Raw genomic sequence first — 20,619 nt, forward strand, 5'->3', positions numbered from 1 at the left:
GCAGTCTCAGCCATCAGTCACTGATGGAAATAAAGTTATCATCATCACCATCATCATCATCATCATCATCATTATTATTATTATTATTATTATTATTATTATTGTTATTATTATTATTATTATTATTATTATTATTATTATTATTATATGCACGAAAAACCACAATCATGAAATGCTGATAAAACTCGTGCACAAAATGGCATAAAATAATAGCAAGGTAAAATGAACGCAGAAAGAACCGCGAACGTGAGATATGGTGGGATGCACATGCGCACCCCCGTGCAGGCGAGACTCTTGACAACAGGCACCGTGCTGGCACGTTGATGCAGCCTGGCACAAGCAGCTCCTGTATGGCGTATACTTTTGCTCACGGGTGTGTATGTAGAGCCAAAAACATTTTGTGCCCTCAACCTGTACTTGAAGAAAGGACTTCACAAGCCAAGAAGGTTCTTTCTAGTGATAGAGATGAGACAGAGAGGCTTGTCAATGGTATGCTTTCCAACATGTAGCGACCACTAATCTCATGAACAGCCAAGAAAAAAGCTACTCACGGCGCACGTAGGGTTCCAAGCTGCGAGGCACCATGCGACGAGCACGTTCCAGGTCCTCGGGGGAGCAGGTGCCCTTGTCCAGACCCAGGGCCAGCCCCATGCGCTTCAGTACCTCAATGTCATCGTGGATCTCAAATGTGTCATCAAAATGGAACAGGTACTCCGACCTGTGCAAAGAGAGGCAAAAGCGCAACAGCAATGACGTGACAGCAGTAGCTATTTTCATAGCTTCTGAGCCCCACCTTTTTTTCTGACAGGTCTACAAAGGGAGTTTGACATACTTATAGAACGGAAAAAATGGAAGCCTACGACACCAGAAGGACAGGATGGGTGCTGAGCACCCACATCTCATCTTTTCTGAGTTAGGTGCTTCCGTCTTTGCAGCCTTGCAAATATGTCGAACTACTCCAACCAATTAGCCCAGCTTTACGTCTTAATTCGTCACAAGAGTACTTACCAGCTGTGTTTGCCATTGACAAAAAAATTTCACGCCTCATGGCAACAGCACACCGTCACAGCATAAATTCTAAAACTAAAGAAAAAGAAAAGTGACAATGACAAAATGCAACACAATCTTCCAAAACACAAATTTTCACGATCATAACCTAATCACTGTAAAGTTTTATTTATGCTTGAACCGTCCTGTGCTGAACTGTAATTATTTTTTTTTCGGTTCAGGTTCGGTTCAGGTTCAGGGATATCTGAAGAATATCAGTTCGGGTTCAGTTTCGGCTAGAATTTCAATATTGCTACGGAATACTATTACCGGTGACGAAGAGGCGAGCAGTAAGAAGACGACGACGACGATTGGAGGCTAGCGCGGGCTGTTGCCTCTTGGCCAAGTGCGGCGTATTACGTTGTAAATATACTTGTATATAGCTTTTCATTTGCGTCTTCTTACGTAACATATCTGGTGGAGGTGGACGTTCCCTGTACCTCGTCACGGAGCTTCGCAGTGGGCGGTACGTCGAGCCTACCTTCATGGCTCCCGGCGACGACAACCCGACTCCGCCGGCTCCGACCCCTGCTGCCACTTCGACGACCTACATCACTCTCCCTGCTCCTCGTGATCCTGGCGTATTCTCGGGCAAAGATGGGGACGACGTCGACGACTGGATCAGCCTGTACGAACACGTCAGCCGCAATAACCGGTGGGACCCTACTATCATGCTCGCCAACGTAGTCTTTTATCTCGGTGGCACACCTCGAGTTTGGTTTCGGACGCACGAAGAGGAGCTCACCAGTTGGGATTCGTTCAAGCAAAAGCTCCGAGACTTGTTCGGCAACCCCTACGGTCACAAACTTGCCGCGCAGAAGGCGCTTTCCGGCCGTGTGCAGACGTCAACAGAGCCCTATGTCACGTACATTCAGGACGTCTTGGCTCTGTGCCGCAAAGTTGATGCACACATGCCTGAGTCAGACAAGGTATCCCACATCCTCAAAGGCATTGCCGATGACGCCTTCAACTTGCTCGTATTCAACAACGTCGCGACGGTGGATGCTGTTATCAAAGAGTGCCGCCGCCTGGAACTCGCTAAAAGCAGACGTATCGATCAGCAGTTTGCCCGTTTGCCCAACACCCCAGCGACTTCTTCCTGTGCCGACGCTCCTCGTCCCAACAACACCGGCGATATTACCAAGATCGTTCGGCGTGAGATTGAGGCCGCCTATCCGGCTGCCTTCGACTCCAGTCCCACCAACGCACCGGCAGTCACGGTTTCCCTGATCCAGGCAGTTATCCGCCAGGAGTTCGAAAACATGGGCCTTCACACCACCTGCTCGGCCCATCACCCTGATACCCAACCGGCTTCTTCGATTCCGCCCCGTCCCGCATCCTCTTGCCCACAACGTTTCCGCAACCCAGCTGAATGGCGCACTGCTGACGACAAGCCCATTTGTTTTCACTGCCGTCGCATCGGGCACATTTCTCGGCACTGTCGAAGTCGCTGGACTTCCCCGACCCGGCCTGCTTATACTGCCTATTCTCGCCCCTCGGGTGGCCCTTCTCGTCCTTATGCCGCACGCTCCGATAATGCCGCCACTGACTCTCCTGCGCCGAACCGCCCCTATTCTCGTTCACCTTCGCCCCAACGACGACAATCTCGCTCTCCCCAGCCCCGTCGCTCCTTTTCGCCGACTCCCTTCAGACGCCGCTCCCAGCCGGAAAACTAAATGATGCAGCGCCTCGAGGTGACGCTGCATTGCTCCCTACGCCGCCAAATCCTCCTCTGACGTTGCCCACTCATCTGAACCTTCTTGACGTGCAAGTCGACGGTGTTCCTGTATCTGCTCTTATAGACACTGGGGCGCATTTGTCGGTAATGAGCGCGGACTTTCGTACCCGCCTGAAAAAAATAATCACGCCCGCCACGACGCTTGTTGTCCGTGTCGCCGATGGCGGAACAGCCCCCGTAATTGGTATGTGTGCCGCCCGCGTCTCCTTCGCCGATCGCTCAACAGTCGTGTTATTCACAGTCATCGCCCACTGTCCCCACGACATCATCCTCGGCTTAGACTTCCTCTCCGCACATTCTGCTCTCATTGATTGTTCCGCCAGTACTCTCCGCCTTGACCTGCCTGTTCTGGATCCCGCTGAACCACACCCCAGTCGCCTCAGTTCCGTCGACTTTGTTCGCTTGCCACCTACGGCACTGACTTACGTTGACCTAGTGTCATCCCCACCAGTGCCCGACGGTCACTATATCGCGGCTCCTATACAAGACGTTCTCCTTACACACGGGATCACGGTACCTCATACCGTTTTATCTATTACGGCTAATTGCATCTGCCTGCCAGTGGTCAATTTTGGCTTGACGACACAAGTGCTGCCACGCGGGATGTCTCTGGCCCAGCTTTGCTCATTCGAGGATCACTCAATAGCATCTATTGAGGTAGACAGCAATTCAGCCGATCCTCCTCTACCATCTCAGTCGACAACTTGTACCATCGCCGACTTACAGAAAATGATTGCGCCCGACATGCCGTCCGAGCACGCTCGTGAGCTCTACCGCGTTCTGTTTTCCTACAACGATATTTTTGACTTTAACGATCGTCCTTTGGCCCAAACTACAACTGTTAAACATCGCATTAATACCGGCGATGCCCCTCCTATTCATCGCCGCCCGTATCGAGTGTCACCGGTTGAGCGTCAAGTTATTCACGCTGAAGTTCGCAAAATGCTTGCCAATAACATCATAGAACCGTCATGTAGTCCATGGGCGTCACCGGTTGTACTGGTAAAAAAGAAGGATGGCTCATGGCGCTTTTGCGTGGATTATCGGCACCTTAACAGGGTTACCAAAAAGGACGTGTATCCCCTACCTCGGATCGATGACGCCCTTGACTGCCTCCATGGTGCTCGCTACTTCTCTTCTATTGACCTCCGCTCCGGCTACTGGCAGATTGCCGTGGACGATCTCGACCGCGAGAAGACTGCTTTTGTAACTCCGGACGGTCTTTATCAATTCAAAGTGATGCCGTTTGGTCTATGTAACGCTCCTGCCACTTTTGAACGCATGATGGACTCCCTTCTTCACGGTTTCAAATGGTCCACATGCCTGTGCTACTTGGACGACGTCATAGTATTCTCCCCAACGTTCGCTACGCACCTCGAGCGCCTCTCGGCAGTTCTGGACGTTTTTCGTCGCGCCGGTCTGCAACTGACCGCATCGAAGTGCCAATTCGGCCGTCGCCAGATTACCGTCCTTGGACATCTCGTTGACGCGAACGGAGTGCAACCGGACCCAGGCAAGATCCATGCTGTTACGCACTTCCCTGTTCCAAAGTGTGTCAAGGATGTGCGCAGCTTCATTGGCCTTTGTTCCTACTTCCGCCGTTTCGTGAAAAATTTCGCGGCCATAGCACGACCACTAACCGAGCTTTTGAAAAAAGACGCCCCTTTCCAGTGGGGCGATAACGAGGCCTCTGCATTCTCGCATCTAATCGACGTTCTCACAACGCCTCCCGTTCTGGCCCATTTCGATCCTTCTGCGCCTACCGAAGTTCGTACTGATGCCAGCGGTCACGGAATCGGCGCAGTACTGGCACAACGCCAGCGCGGCAACGACCGTGTTATCGCTTACGCCAGCAGGCTCCTCTCACCCGCGGAGCGCAACTATTCCATCACTGAGCGTGAGTGTCTGGCCCTAGTTTGGGCGGTTGCGAAGTTCCGCCCATACTTATATGGCCGACCCTTTTCCGTTATCACAGACCATCACGCGCTTTGTTGGTTATGCTCATTGAAAGACCCTTCAGGAAGACTTGGTCGCTGGGCCTTACGCCTCCAAGAATATTCGTTCTCTGTCACCTACAAATCTGGCCGACTACACAAGGACGCTGACTGCCTGTCTCGCTACCCGGTAGACGAGCCTGACGACGCCGACAGTAGTACCGCCGACGGCATTTTCTCTGTGTCTGCCTTCGCTAACATCGCCGATGAGCAGTACCGAGACCTATCGCTGCGAGTACTCATCGAGCGTCTGCGCTCTACACCTACCGACGCATCCGTTCGCCGATATGTCCTCCAGGGCGGCATTCTGTACCGAAGGAACTTCCTTCCTGACGAATCTGATCTTCTTGTCGTGCCAAAACATCTACGACAGACTGTGCTCTTTGAGATGCATGACGCACCTACTGCAGGACATCTTGGCGTAACCCGCACGTACGATCGCGTCCGCCGCCGCTTCTATTGGCCTGGTCTCGCTCGCTCCGTCCGACACTATGTTGCTGCCTGTGATACCTGCCAGCGTCGGAAAACACCTCAGGTGCTACCGGCCGGTCATCTCCAGCCGATCACTGTCCCTGTGGAACCATTCTTTCGTGTTGGATTAGACCTCCTCGGTCCCTTTCCCACGTCATCCTCTGGGAACAAATGGGTAGCCGTCGCAACTGATTACGCCACCCGATACGCTATCACGCGGGCTCTCCCTACCAGTTGCGCCACTGACGTCGCGGACTTTCTCTTGCGTGACATTATCTTACTTCATGGCGCCCCGCGACAGCTGCTCACTGACCGTGGTCGTAACTTTCTCTCGAAAGTTATCGCCGACATTGTACGTTCCTGCTCCACTCAACACAAGCTGACTACCTCATACCATCCTCAAACCAATGGCCTGACAGAGCGGTTAAACCGTACTTTTACCGATATGCTGTCAAAGTACGTTTCCAAGGACCACCACGACTGGGACATTGCCCTTCCTTACGTCACATTCGCTTATAATTCTTCCCGGCACGACACCGCCGGATTTTCTCCCTTTTATCTGCTCTACGGTCGCGAACCGACCTTGCCCCTTGACACGGCACTTCCTCCTGCTTCGATCTCAACAAGCGAGTATGCGCGCGACGCCATCGCCCTCGCCGACCATGCACGCCAGCTTGCCCGTGCTCGACTGACGGACTCCCAAACCACTCAGCAGCGTCAGTACAACGCCCACCACCGTGACGTACAGTTTTCGCCTGGTGCGCTCGTGCTCTTGTGGTCGCCCTCTCGTCACGTCGGACTTTCACAAAAGCTCCTTTCGCGATACACAGGGCCCTACCGCGTGCTGCGCCAGGTGACGCCTGTGACGTACGAAATTGCCCCTGTGAGCTCAACCTCGTCATCTACTATGGCACCTAGTGATGTCGTGCACGTCAGTAGGCTCAAGGCCTACTACACTGTTTCCAAGTCCGGCCTTTAGTCGCTCCGGGACGGCGCTTTTGCCGCCGGGGGTAGTGCTACGGAATAGTATTACCGATGACGAAGAGGCGAGCAGTAAGAAGACGACGACGACGACGATTGGAGGCTAGCGCGGGCTGTTGCCTCTTGGCCAAGTGCGGCGTATTACGTTGTAAATATACTTGTATATAGCTTTTCATTTGAGTCTTCTTACGTAACAATATGGGTATGGTTTTTGGTATAGGTTCGATTTGACAGACTGGTATCAACGAGGTTCTACGGTATACCAGTCTTATGCATCCAGCTAGAAATATATGATAAAAATTTTAAATATACTTCTATAAGACTTTAACTGGCAAGTCAGAAATCAAACCCTTTCTTCTTAGAAAATCTGATAACGCATTACGAAGGCTTATTCAATAAGCATTGTTTTACATGCTAAATCAGCAGTAACAAAGTCGCATCACAAAGTTTCAATGTGTTGCAGCATGAGCTGGCAAAATGGTTAGTTTAACCCTATGAGGGTTGAATTTTTGCACAAACATTTACCTATGATTACGATACTCCGTAATGCAAAATTTGAGCGCAGCTCTACACGTGTTTTCATTTTGCAATATATTGGTCGGCGCACACAATCTGCCTCGTGCGGCACATTGCAAATGGAGTGTGACGAGACTGCCTCGCTAGTCGGGAGATCATGAGGCGGCACATGAGTGATGCATGGGTGCAATTCACAGCAGCCGTGGCAGACAGACCTCCGCTTATGCAGCACTTTGTTTCCGATATGGTATTGGGGCACCATCTCGTAGCCATAGTCATTGCAGAGCCCATCTTGCACAGCAATGTGCCTTTCTTCTCATGCTTTTGCCATACCCTCTTCCTCTGCTTTAGGCCTCATGGTTCCACTGCACCCTCCTTCTCTGCTTTCCTACTCCTGCTCTCTACCTTCACTTTTGCATCCTTCACTATGCTCTTTCGCTCGGCTACAAGGGACGCCGATGCTCGGTGCAGGAACGGGCGCCTAAGAGCTGTGCTCGACATGCCCCTATCATCAATTTCTTTAATTGCAGTTTGCAGTAATAGGAAATGGTTTAAAACTCATGAATGCAGTAAAAATTTATTACAAACAATACTTCGTATAAAAAACACTGCACCCACACCAATAGTACACACACAAGCACCCTATAATGTCTATAGCGAGACTTATGGCTAAAAACATGTTAGACATTAAAGGGGAAAAAAAAAAACGCTTGAGCAGTCACTGCGAAAAGCAGCACGGCACATGGCTGTACCAAAACCAGGGCAGTTTACAGGCCAGTGTATGGCAATACATAAACTGCAACCAAGGCAAAGAAAAAGAAAACTTATCAATACCTCTGAACTTCCACAGTGCAGGCCTACACTTAAGTTACCAGAAACATGATAGCAGTGTCGTAACAGACAATAAGATAGCCTCCATGCATGTCTTAGAGGTAGAAGACGTGCACGTGAGCGAGTGCTGGGAGGCAAACAAGTTGAGTTGTGCACCTCAGCGAGTGGAAACACTATTTCAAGTGAGGGAGCATGACTACGTGGAGACAGCAGCACCTCTCAAAAACCAGTAGTGTCGAATATGCACAAAATACAATAGGAGCTAGCAAATTCGAATTCCAAGGGGACAGGAAATATATCCAAATGAAATGGAGTTTAGACTAAAAGAAGCCCCTTTTAATTATGGCACCCGTTTATTTTTGCAGTGCAGTGCACAAAACCGCCACTGGCCTCACGCTAAAGGTCTTACCTTCCCGCCATCAGCGCGCGACGACATGTGCGGGAAGACACCTATGCTCCATATTAAGCCCAAGAGCGATAACACCGCGCGCCTCTCCTCGTGCCATTTGCTGTGGATGTGAGGCTGAGCGGAGAAGGATGGTGGCCTGGATGCTCGCCGTCCTCCCACATGGCCAATGTTGGAGATGATGTGATCCAGTGCGTGCGAGTGTGATAAAGCGTACCCATGGAGAGAGGGCGAGCAGTGCGCTGTGATGCGATAACGCACGCGCTATAGGGATGGTGGGGTAGGTGACAGTAGGCCACGCGCCATTCTGCTAGCGCTGGTTCGCTCTCAGCTTCTCACAGTGCATCTCTTTCCTCCTCATTTCTGTGGCAGACTATGTATGCATTGAACCTTCGGCTACAGTTTGTCTGAAAAGCAGTCCATGGATTGAGAAATTTTGTTCGAAGTAACTGTTGCGCAGTTTCTGTAGTTCAAATTCATGGCAGCTTTTCTCTATTCAAATGCATAGATAGCACTTTACCGAGACCAACAGAGCAGTTCGAATTATCCGTCAATCAAATTAACAGAGCAGCATTCCGGGCAAGTTGGTAATCCATTACTCAAATGATATTGCGCAACAAAAGTCTCATTTGAGTAACAAATTAAGAGATTTTGAATTACCGGAATTTCACTGCAGTATCAAAAAAGAGATCAGCACTATACATGCATGGCAAAAACCCTCCACCATCCCATCGCAATAGTTGCAGAGTCATTCAAAGACTTGTGGGACACCAAACACAAAGGACAATTAAAACTTCTTTCTGAGCGAGTTGGTGCATACTTGACTTAAAAATTGCAGCAGCGCAAAGACATGCATCCACAAAGTAACAAGGACGAGACACAAGCGCCAACTGTCAACTAAATTTTATTGACGGATACCTTATATAAGGGGAAAGGCAGAAGTGAAGGGGCAAGGGAGTTATACAATCGGGGAAAAAAATTACATTGCGCATCGATGAACGAATGTGCCGGCAGCCCACGGAAACAGACACAGAAAAACAAGAAAACTAGAAAAAAGGCGAGGGATACAAACATGCAATGAAATCAGTAAGCGGTCGCTTTCAAAAATTGAAGCTCTGCAGCAGAAAGCGATACAGAGGGGGTGCTTACGCACTTTAACTTGTTTTTCTGTGTCTGTTTCCGTGGACTGCCGGCACGTTCGTTCATCGATGAGTAATGTAATTTTTTTCCCTGATTGTATAACCCCCTTGCTCCTTCACTTCTGCCTTTCCCCTTATATAAGGTATCCGTCTTCCATCAATAAAATTTAGTTGACAGTCAGCGCTTGTGTCTCGTCCTTGTTACTTTGTGGATGCATGTGTTTGTGCTGTTACAATTTTTAAGTCAAACAAAGGACCACATGGAGGACGACACACCATAGTCAATATATAGAGTTAAATGCTATATTTGAGTTTGAAGACGATGGACATTAACGTAAATTCTACAGGTTTCATCTTATTTGTGAGTGCCAAAATCAAAAGCATGCCAACTTTCTTAAAATATAAATCTGGTGCATTTCAAATTTGGGTGCACATTGTTTTGCATTAATGAATCCATAAAAACTGCATGTGCATTTCATTCAAGGGCCGCATCAGAATCAAGCGGTTGCTGCCGAATGAAGTCCCCAGCGGCATGTTCACACATTTCTCATGCCTTTTTTTTTTATTGGGCCCTCTGGATAATCAGAAGAATTTTGTTCGTCCTGTCAAAGTCGGCTGCATTCAGGACACATGGTAATGCTGCTTGTGACCAGATCAGTGTGACGAGGCTATATGGAGTTTATAGCAAGCTGCAACAAAGACTGCATGCATACAGCATGGAGGCAAACAGGCAACATACTTGTCATTGGAGATGCTGCAGTCAATGACGGTCTGCTTGTTGGTGTTGATGATGATGAACGGCAGAGGTATGGTGGAAGCAGGTGCAGGGGCCTGCCGGTTGCGCTCAAGAGCCTTGTTGCGCTCCACAAGGTTCTTGTAGGCAATCTGCTGCAGCAGCAAGTCGTACAGCTGCTGCCGCTTGGCAGCAATCACCTCGAGACGCCGCTGCTTTTCCTGCTCGAGTCGCTGGCACTCCTGGGCCGAGTTGGTGGGCAGTCCAAGCCAGCGAATCTCCTTCTTCTCCTTGGAGATAATATTCATGGCCATAAGCACATTGAGTGCATCATATACTCGACGTCGAATATTCTTCTGGTCGTAAGCCTGGTCGGCCGTGCCACCTCGTGACGAGAGCCCTGTCACCTCGGGGGCTGCAAACTCGGCCACCAGCTCGTCGGCAACCTCGTTGTACGAGGTCGTCCCCTTGCGTTGCACCTTCTCGCACACCTTCATGGAGAAGTGACGAAGGCCCTTGCTGCCCTTGTCTCCGCTACCCTTGCATCGTCGCTTGCTGCCACGAGAAAGAATTATAATGACGCTACAGGTGTTAGGCAGCACCAAACTATTTACTAGCTCAAAGAAACTTTCTTCCTATTATAATTTACCAGTGTGTCTATCACAAAGCATTTTTACATAGCCACCCTGAACATTATTCTTCAAGTTCACAATGCTATGTTACACTGTCAATTTGAACTCAAATTCCGCAGCCAACAAGAGTTGGGCAACCAACTGCACCGCCATGATATCGACCAAGCGTGGGCGTTAATAGCAGCAGCACAAGACCCGTCACAAGGCCTCTGTCGTGCTGCATGCTCTGGTGCACGAGACAGTGGTCAACCAGCATCAAGCTTTAGCAACACGGGCACTGCATGTGCAAAGGTAAGGTGTCGATTTGAGACATTCATGCGCAGAACGTTTTCAGCAAATGACACTGATCACAGCACTGCAAGTTGTGTGCTATCTATTAGAGTCAGTGCTTCCCACCTTGGGCTAAAATGTGGCTTTTACTGCATGGAAGCAGTTATGAGTTAAGTATTTGGCACTATTTGTAAAACCATGCTCAAATGCCTTAATAAATTAATATAACATAAGGATCAAATTGTGTTCAAACCAAGAACCCCACTGCTGTAGCATGGATGCTCTACCACTATACTTAACACCCCACTGGATTGTCCGCAACACACAATGCAAGAGCTGAACGCAGCGTTTAGACCCTTTCCTGTTGCCTCAAGTAGCTGGAATGACTATGCGACAATACTACTGCCAAGCGCATCTTTGAGCTTGTCGGGAACCACCGCGTTCCAGCAAGCACACTGACTTTCCACATCTCCTTGTGGACTAGCTGGAGAAGTTTGAGTAGCTAACTGAGGGGCAGAACGCCTACTTTCTTCCGGAAGACTCAGTGAGGACTGAGATCAGAGGGCTTATCAGTCAACCATTTGTTCTTCTGAGCCATCGTGAGGTTGCCTTTTTGGAAGAACACTAGGAAAAAGAAAGAGAAGAAAAAGAATCTCTAATAAAGAATTTTTTGTTAGAGGTGCAACAAATAGGATAGGATTGCACACCATGATAGATTGGTTGCCTATCTTTGACACCCAAGTACGCACGGGTACATGAATTTGAAAATGTCTTTTGCCTTGCTTATCTTTGACGTCTGAGGGTGCACAGGTATATAAATAGAAAGTATTTGTTCTGAAATAAAGTAGTTACGAGTGTCGTGTTATCTTGCGTGCCTTTGCCTTTTCCTTGTCAGTGCGCTGCTTCCCCCACCAAGGTATGATGATGCTGTGATCGGTAGCGATGTACATTTTTAAAACATTATAATAAATTACACACTTTATGCAGAGTGCTTAAATGCATCACCTAATGATAAGAAGGGCCAACCTTAATGACTCAATATGTTTCCACAAGATCGTCAAAATCCTTCCAGGGTTCCTTTAAGTAATGTTATGTCCTGCAACATGTGTTACCATGAAACATAGAAATTATTTTCCCGTTATGGCCAACTTACAACTTTTGAAAACACTTTTAGTGTGCACAAAATTGTGCTGCCTGTCTTTCAGCAAGGTAGCACATAAAAGATGGGTGCAATTCTGAGGGCATAGCGTTTTCTTTATTATTTCAGTACCTTCACGGCTGAATCTTTCAGTGTGTCTATGTGGTCAAAGACAAACTACAGGGATGAAACCCATTCACAAACTTTCACTGACAGTACCAACTATACTCCAGACACATAAAACGATTCTGTGCGCATGCCCATTGCCACTTGTGCACAGAGCTAAGTCAAAATGCCCCTGTCTTCTTTTTCACTACACTTTCTTTATACCTGAGTCAGGAAATAAATTCGCTCATTTGTTCCTTCCAGCCTCGAGTGGATTCATGCAAAAGTAATGTTCTCACAGGTCTGGAAAGTCTGGATCCTCTTGTGCTCGCTTGGTGCTCCAGTGTGCTGCCTCAGGCGCCTGGGCACCTGGCAGCCGTCCAAAGAGTGACCGCTGGCTCAGGATCTGCAGAGGAAAAAGAACAGCTTTGTTTCACTGCTGCTGCTGCTAAGACATGCACAGAATCAAGCAGAGCATAACACAGTAGCACTGTGAGCAAATAGAGAAGGCAGCCCATTCGCACCAGAAAGACCCATTCCACGCAAAAACAGCCGACATAAGGACTGCTTAAGTTCATTGTACTTCTTGCGTGCATAGCGACTGATTGAAGGCTAGTCCCGAGCACAGGTACCATAAATACTAAGCATCTGCAGCATCACTAGCAAAGTAACTGGTATTTGCGCCACACGATAATGATGCAAGGGTTTTTTTTTCGGCACAAGTGCTAGGGATGGCCAAAGAGCACCATTTGTACTACCTCGGAACCCTAAAAATTACATCTAATGTACCAAAATGACTTCGCTGCCACACAGGATGCCGGCAATGACAGTGCTTGGCAGGGCAACTCTGGTAACAAGTTTTCTTTAACTGTGGCACACCAGCTCAGGGTGAAGAGCCAGGTAGATTCTACAACAGAGCAGGATTAAAGAGACAACAATTTGTGAGAGCATTTTTCTTACACAGCAGGAAAGCAGTGAGGATGAGTGGCATCGTAGTGACGGCAGGGAAGGTGTGCATATGCACTGAGCATGGCCGAGATTTTATTGCTAGCTAAATATTCCTTTTCTTATGTCATGTAGAATGCCGAATGAATTCTGGTGCATTTTGAAGATTGTTCTAGTGAAACTCGTGCACTCAGCGTGGTGCTGCGCCCCTCCTCTTCCTGGGCACAAGCACCACACCAGCCCATCTTTTGTCAGGTTCATGCGCACCTCGTTCACCAAGCACAGTTCTCATCCAGTCCTTGCTTTGAGTCAACACATGCACAATTAATAGCAAATGCAAGAACAAAATGTCCATTAGCAATAGACTTTATTCGTGAAATGATGTACCCAATGAACATTACTCTCTGCACCATTAAAGCTAGTATCCATACAGTATCACCCTGCAGTATAGTAAACAAACCCTGATCGAATTATTAGTCGCCCAAGACACCAGCCTTTAAGATAATAACAAAGTACTATTACACAGAAGAAAGAATATACCCTCAAGAGCAACCACTCGTCTGAAATCCAAGTCGCCATTCGCTATGGACGCGCCACAATGTATCACAGCAGCTTTACCCAATTGCAACAAAATTTCACGTTGGCTAAATTAGTTATAAGTGAGTAGTATATACCACTGAAGCAATCTTGACAAAGCCGCAGAGCACAGAGTTGTTAAAGGCTGGCTTCAGGAAGAAATACTCTACAATAGATCACATCCATGTCATAAATCAGGTAATTGAGAAATCTGCAGAGTACAATCAACCTCTCTATATGGCTTTCATAGATTATGAAAAGGCATTTGATTCAGTAGAGATACCATCACTCATAGAGGCTTTACGTAATCAAGGAGTAGAGGAGGCATACGTGAATATCTTGGAAAATATCTACAAAGATTTCACAGCTACCTTGATTCTCCACAAGTAGAAAGATACCTAAAAAGACAATAACGAAATGGAACCAGCTTACTAACACACAAGTTCAACAGCCTTCACTTACCTTGTTTACATCGTGTCTAACCTAGTACTTACCGTATGCCTTCTATTTTAGTTTATATTAGTTTATTTACTGTTACGTATCTATGTATTTGTTGGTCGCCTTTCTTGTGATCTTTTCAACATATGTACCCTCCTACCAAAATCCCCAAAGTGGGATTGCAGTATCAATAAATAAATAAATAAGAAGGGGTCAGGCAAGGAGACACAGTCTCTCCAATGCTATTCACTGCATGCTCAGAAGAATTCAATCTACTAAACTCTGAAGGCTTAGGAGTGAAGATCAATGGCAAATATCTCAGCAACCTTCGGTTTGCAGATGAGATTGTCATGATCAGCAACACTGAGGACGAAACAAATGAATGAAGAACTTAACAGATAAGAGTGCGTTTGAAGATTAATATGCAGAAGACAAAGATAATGATCAATACCCTGGCAAGGAGACAAGAGTTCAGGATTACCAGTCAGCCTCTAGGTCTCTGAAGGAGTATGTTTCATCATCATCATCAGCCTATTTGATGTCTACTGCAGGACGAAGCCCTCTCCCTGCTATCTCCAATACGTCTGTCCCGCGCCAACCGATTCCAACCAGCTCCCACGAATTTCCCAATTTCATCGCCCCACCTAGTCTTCTGTTGTCCTGTACTGTGCTTCCCTTCTCTTGGCACCTATTTTGCAACCCTAATGGTCCACCGGTTATCTAACCTATGCATCACATGACTTGCCCAGCTCCCATTTTTTTTCTCTTAATGTCAACTAGAATATCGCCTATCCCCATTTGCTCTCTAATCCACACTGCTCTCTTTCTATGTCTTAACATTATGCCTAACATTCCTTGTTCCATCACTCTTTGCGCGGTCTTTAACTTTAAAAGAGTTGAATGCTGAGCTAGTTGGTATTTTGACAGGAGAACCATCTTGAAATACAGCGCAACAGGGTGGCACAACAGAAAGGAAGATGAACACAGGAGCAAACTAACAACTGATTTTATAGAAGCCAGACCCAGAGGTAATATATATCTACAAGCTCCGCAGACGCACCATCACAAGGAAAAATGGGATTCGTCAGACAGGAAGTGATTAAACCAGGCGCGAAAGGAATTTCATTTCTGCATTGTACATTGCAATCGATGTTTTGCTTACACAATCCTGATCAGCTTTTCTGATAAAAAATGCCTCTAACATTTCACAAGCAGTTTTTTGCTTGCTCTTGCCTAAGATTTTCACGATACAGAAACGTGGTTCACAAGTGGGACAGCTACTACAATGGTCAGCAAGATGTATATTCTCCTTATTAGCTAGATTTCCTTAACGTGTTCTCAAGCTTCTTTGTCAGTCCCCAACTTTCTGCCCCATATGTTAGCATCAGTAAAATGCACTGACTGTGCACCTTTCTTTTCAATGATAATAGTAAACTTCCAGTCAGGAGCTGACAATGTCTACCGTATGCGCTCCAACCCATTTTTATTCTTCTGTAAATTTCCTTCTCATGATCAGGATTCCCTGTGAGTAATTGACCTAGGTAAATGACCTCCTTCACAGACTCTAGAGGCTGACTGGCGATCCTGAACTCTTGTTCCCTTGCCTGGCTATTGATCATTATCTTTGTCTTCTGCATATTAATCTTCAGCCCCACCCTTACACTCTCTCTGTTAAGGTCCTCAATAATTTGTTGTAACTCATTTCCAGTGTTACTGAACAGGACAATGTCATCTGCAAATCGAAGGTTGCTGAGGTTTTCACCGCCGATCCTTATTCCTAAGCCTTCCCAGTTTAATAGCTTGAATACTTCTTCCAAGCATGCAGTGAATAACATTGGAGAGATTGTGTCTCCTTGTCTGATTCCCTTCTTTATAGGTATCTTCCTTCATGTCTTGTGAAGAATTAAGGTAGCTGTGGAATCTGTGTAGATATTTTGTAAGATATTTACGTACGCGGCCTGTACTCCTTGATTACAGAATGCCTCTATGACTTCTGGTATCTCTACTGAATCAAATGTCCTTTCGTAATCTATGAAAGCCATATAGAGAGGCTTATTGTGCTCTGCGGATTTCTCGATTACCTGACTTATCCACTGTGCAGTATCCCTTCTTGAAGCCAGCCTGTTCGTTTGGTTGAGTCTAATGTTGCCCTTATTTTATTGCAAGTTATCTTGGTGAATATTTGGCACAATACTAGGAGTAAGCTAACAAGCCTATCATTTTTTATTCTTTAACGTCTCCCTTTTTGTGGATTAGTATAACGCTGGCATTCTTCGAGTTCTCTGGGATCACTGACGTCGATAGACAGTTCATAAGAAGGGCCGCCAGTTTTTCAAGCATTATGCCTCTTCCATCTTTGATTAAATACTCATCTTCTCCTGCCACTTTCTCCCATTTCATGTCTTGCAAGGCCTTTCTAACTTCATCACTGGTTATAGAAGGAATCTCTGTAACCTGTTCCTTACTATTTCAAATGGAGGTACCATGGCTGCTTCGGGTACTGCACAGGTCAGTACAAAATTCTTCCGCTGCTTTTACTATATATTATGGATTGCTGATCATATTACCCTGCCTATCTTTCAGTGCATACATCTTGCATTGTACGATGCCTAGTTCCCTTCTCACTGTTTTCAGGCTGCGTCCATTTTTTACTGCTTCCTCAGTCTTTCTCTCCTTATAATTTCGAATATCACTTCCGTTCGCCTTGTTGATCGGTTTTGACAGTTCCACAAATTCTATCTTATCTATTGAGTTGGACACTTTCATTCTTTATCATTTCTTTATTAGGTGCTTTGTTACTTGGGAGAGCTTGCCTACTGATTGCCTTGGTGCCTTGCCTCCCACTTCAATTGCTTCTTGTGAAGCCAGCCTAGCTACGGTTTCATTCATTACCTCTACGTCCCTTTCCTCTCTCTGTCCTAAGGCTGCATATTTGTTTGAAAGTGCTGGCCTGAATTGGTCTGCTTTTACCCTTACTGCATGCAGGTTGACCTGTTTCTTCCTGATCAAGTTTACTATTTCTCTCATCAAATTGAGGTGAATCCTATAATACCTCACTAACCATGATAACTGCACCTTTACCCTACCTAACACTTCTACATCCTGCACTATCCTGGGATTGGCAGAAAGTGTGAAATCAATTTCATTTCTTGTTTCACCATTAGGGCTTTTTCAGGTCCCACTTTCTGTTGCTACGCTTCCTGAAAAAGGTGTTCATTATTCACCAGCTTATTCCTTCCCACGAATTCTACCAGCATCTCTACTCTAGCATTCCTAATCGACGCCATAGTTGCCAATTTATTGTTCCGCAGCCTGCCTTTTCCACACTTTTGCATTGAAGTCACCCATGACTACAATATACCGAGTTTGCACTTTTCTCATGGCTAATTCAACATCTTCATAAAACTTATCTATTCCATCATCATCATGACTGGAGGTTGGAGCATAGGTTTGTACTAGCTTTATTCCATACCTTTTATTATTTTTATTTTATTTATTTTTATTTATTTTCACAATACTGTGGACATCTGTCCAAGCAGGAGGGGGGGGGGGGCTACGTGAGCAAATACAAGAAAAAGCAAACATACAAATATATACAAGGGTTACAGTCAACAAGATTCATCAAGTGGGTGGCTGTAACCAGTGGGAATTTCCAGGTAGGGCATTTCAATCATTGATTGTTTTAGGAAAAAATGAGTTTTTGAAAAGGTTTGTTCGTGCAAAGATCTGTTTTAAATACTGGCTGTGTTTGTGACGGGAAATTCGAGATGTGTCCTTAATAATATAGTCACGTGGTTGTATTCCTAATTTCCCGTAATAAAGCTGGCGAAAGAAATTTAATCTGGCAATTTTTCTTCGATCAGTTCGTGGTTCCAAGTTTGCGGCTTCCAGCATACTCGTTGGGGAATCAAGTCGTTTGAAGCGCTTATAAATGAAGCACGCGGCTAACCTTTGAATTCTTTCTAGTTTTTCAATACCTACCACTGTGTGAGGATCCCAAACGATACTCGAATATTCTAAGAGAGGCTTAACGTACATTTTATAGGCTTTTAATCTTAATGAGGATGTGGAGTCACCTAATTTAACCTTTAGAAGTCCTAATCTTTTTCGGGCTGCACAGGTTATATTGTCTATGTGAGGCACCCAGGATAGACGTGAAGTTAAAGTTATCCCCAAGTATTTGCAGCTTCCTACTTTCCTAATCTTATTATCCTTTATTTTGTACAAGTATTCTAGCGTTCTTAACTTATTTGTAATACACATATGCACTGTTTTGTCATGATTAATAACCATATCCCATTCACTGCACCATTCTGCCAACCTATCCAAGGTTTCTTCCAGAAAAAGCTGATCAGAGACCGTCCGAATGTTGCTAAATATAACACAATAATCTGCAAACAATTTGACACGAGCAGGTGATTCCACAATTTTAACTAGGTCATTAATATAAATATTAAACAGTACTGGACCCAGCACTGATCCCTGAGGTACGCCTGAAGTTACCCCAAAAAACCAGGAGCATGATCCATTTATTTCCACATACTGCTTATTATGTTTTATGCTTTTAAGTTTTACTATGACTGCTGCTACTCTCTCATTAATGCTGTAGAATTCGTCAATGTTGCCTGCTACGTCCTTATGGATTAGCAATCCTACCCTGTATTGCTTCTTATCTGGGAGTCCTCTATAGCAGACGACGTGGCCATTAGTCAGCACTAACGTTGTTCCAACCTCACTAAGGCCAATGATATCCCAAACAATGCCTGATAGTTCCTCAAAGAGTCCTGTTAAGCTAGCCTCACTCAAGAGAGTTTGGGTTTTAAACGTTGCCAGGGTCAGTTTCCATTGGCCTCTTGGTCACTTACTGGGTCACTTACCCTGATAAAGAGAGGCAAATTTGCAGAAGAAAAAAAATTGGTTGGAGTGCATACAACAAGCATTGCCAGATCGTTACTGGGAGATTACCTTGTATCATTGAAAAGAAAGGTGTACAATCAATGCGTTCTACAAATGCTAACATATGGGGCAGAAACCTGGAGGTTGCCAAAGAAGCTCGAGAACAAGGACTGTGCAGAGGGCGATGGAACGAAACTGTTAGGCGAAACATTACGAGACAGGAAGAGAGTGGTGGGGATCAGAGAGCAAACAGGGATAGCCGATAATCTAATTGACATTAAAAGAAAGAAATAGAGGTGGGCAGGCTATGTAATGCGCAAGACTGATAAACGGTGGACCATCAGAGTTACAGAATGGCTGCCAGAGAAGGAAAGAACAGTGAAGGATGGCAGAAAACTAGGTGGGGTGATGAAATTAGGAAATTTGCAAGCACAAGTTGGAAATCATTTGGTGCAGGACAGAGGTAATTGGAGATTACACTAAGAGGCCTTCGTCCTACAGTGGACATAGAAATAGGCTGTTGATGACGATTGTGAAAGCTACACTGTTACACTTTGAATCATGCATTTTCAAAGGAACAGTATGCAGCTCAACTGCCCTTCCTAGTCACCATCTTTGATTTGCAGTGCAGCAACAGCTGAAGATGTGTTATGCAGCACAGTCATGGTATTGTGCAACAAACACCTACAAATCACATCTTAATAAATTCATTTTAGTCTTAAGCAATCTTGTGGCAATAGGGTAACGTTCAAGTGACTCTACTCACATCTAAATTCTGAACTGGTTTACTATGATGAGACTACATGGTACCAAGAACCTGTCCCTTCATATTAAAAGGGGCCCACTACACACTACAACTTAAAATGCTCTACAGTATTTTGTGCCACACAAGATGAACAATGGCTGTAATAGCCCACAGAATCAGGAAGTGACCAAGATGTCACATTCGGAAACTAAGCCAAAATGACACCCTGTACAGAACACAGCAAAAGTCACTAAACCACAGAAAGGGCCAAATATGAAGACTTTAGAGCCTCAGCATCAAGCTGAGAAGCACAGTTGTGCCACTGACCCTACATTCTTCCCTTCAGGTGACAGTCATGGACTAATGGGCAAATATAAAATGGTGCTGCTCTAACTTGCAACAACAAAGCAATGACACAAGGTCTCTTGAAGTCAGTAACTCAGTAATGTAGCATCCACAGATGATAAAAGGTCAGTTGGCCTGACAATATGCTTACACACAGGATTGAGCAACATATGAGGACTGCATTTGTGCAATAGTGCCATTTCGATGACGTACCACAGGTGAGCCCTTGGGCAGCAGGTCCATGTGAAGACTGCCACCCACCACCATCAGTTGCTGCTGGCCACTCATATCCTACACATAAGGCGCTGTGCATGGACAACAGGTTTTCAGGCAGCACCTAGAAAAACCAGGGCATCTTCTTTTACCATGTTTATAATGGAGAAAAATTTGTCTCAACCACTCATTTTCCCATCGAGCAGGGATATATGCATACTACACATAACAATGATAATTCCTATGGACTATACGCTACTGTTGCTCTGACTGGGTTTTTTTTTTTTTGTAGAACAATAAGGTCGTCTTATTCTTTATAATAAAACAATAAACAGAAGACTGTCACGCCACGGATCAGCTTGTTAATTGTCTACATTGCAAGACAACCTCAGCATCTCAACTGTACATATCAGGATTCGGGACAAGATCTTCATAAGACCATTCACCAGCTTTCTCATGG

The 20,619-nt window shown here is 45.9% G+C and overlaps 1 protein-coding gene across 4 annotated transcripts in view; it reads right to left on the minus strand.

The window, feature by feature from the left end:
• Dp (transcription factor Dp) overlaps positions 1-20,619 on the minus strand; it is a 71,037-nt gene that overhangs the window by 48,963 nt on the left and 1,455 nt on the right. For all 4 annotated transcript variants that reach the window (XM_075679584.1, XM_075679581.1, XM_075679583.1 and 1 more), the window contains exons 2-5: positions 20,160-20,283; positions 12,301-12,407; positions 9,863-10,411; positions 552-718 (exon numbers count right to left, since the gene is read on the minus strand). In XM_075679584.1, the coding sequence (XP_075535699.1) occupies positions 552-718; positions 9,863-10,411; positions 12,301-12,407; positions 20,160-20,234 (898 nt within the window). In that variant the 5' untranslated portion in view covers positions 20,235-20,283. The remainder of the gene's footprint in view (positions 1-551; positions 719-9,862; positions 10,412-12,300; positions 12,408-20,159; positions 20,284-20,619) is intronic.

The sequence above is a fragment of the Dermacentor variabilis genome, chromosome 2, assembly GCF_050947875.1.
Source record: "Dermacentor variabilis isolate Ectoservices chromosome 2, ASM5094787v1, whole genome shotgun sequence".
Taxonomy (NCBI): Eukaryota; Metazoa; Arthropoda; class Arachnida; order Ixodida; family Ixodidae; genus Dermacentor; species Dermacentor variabilis.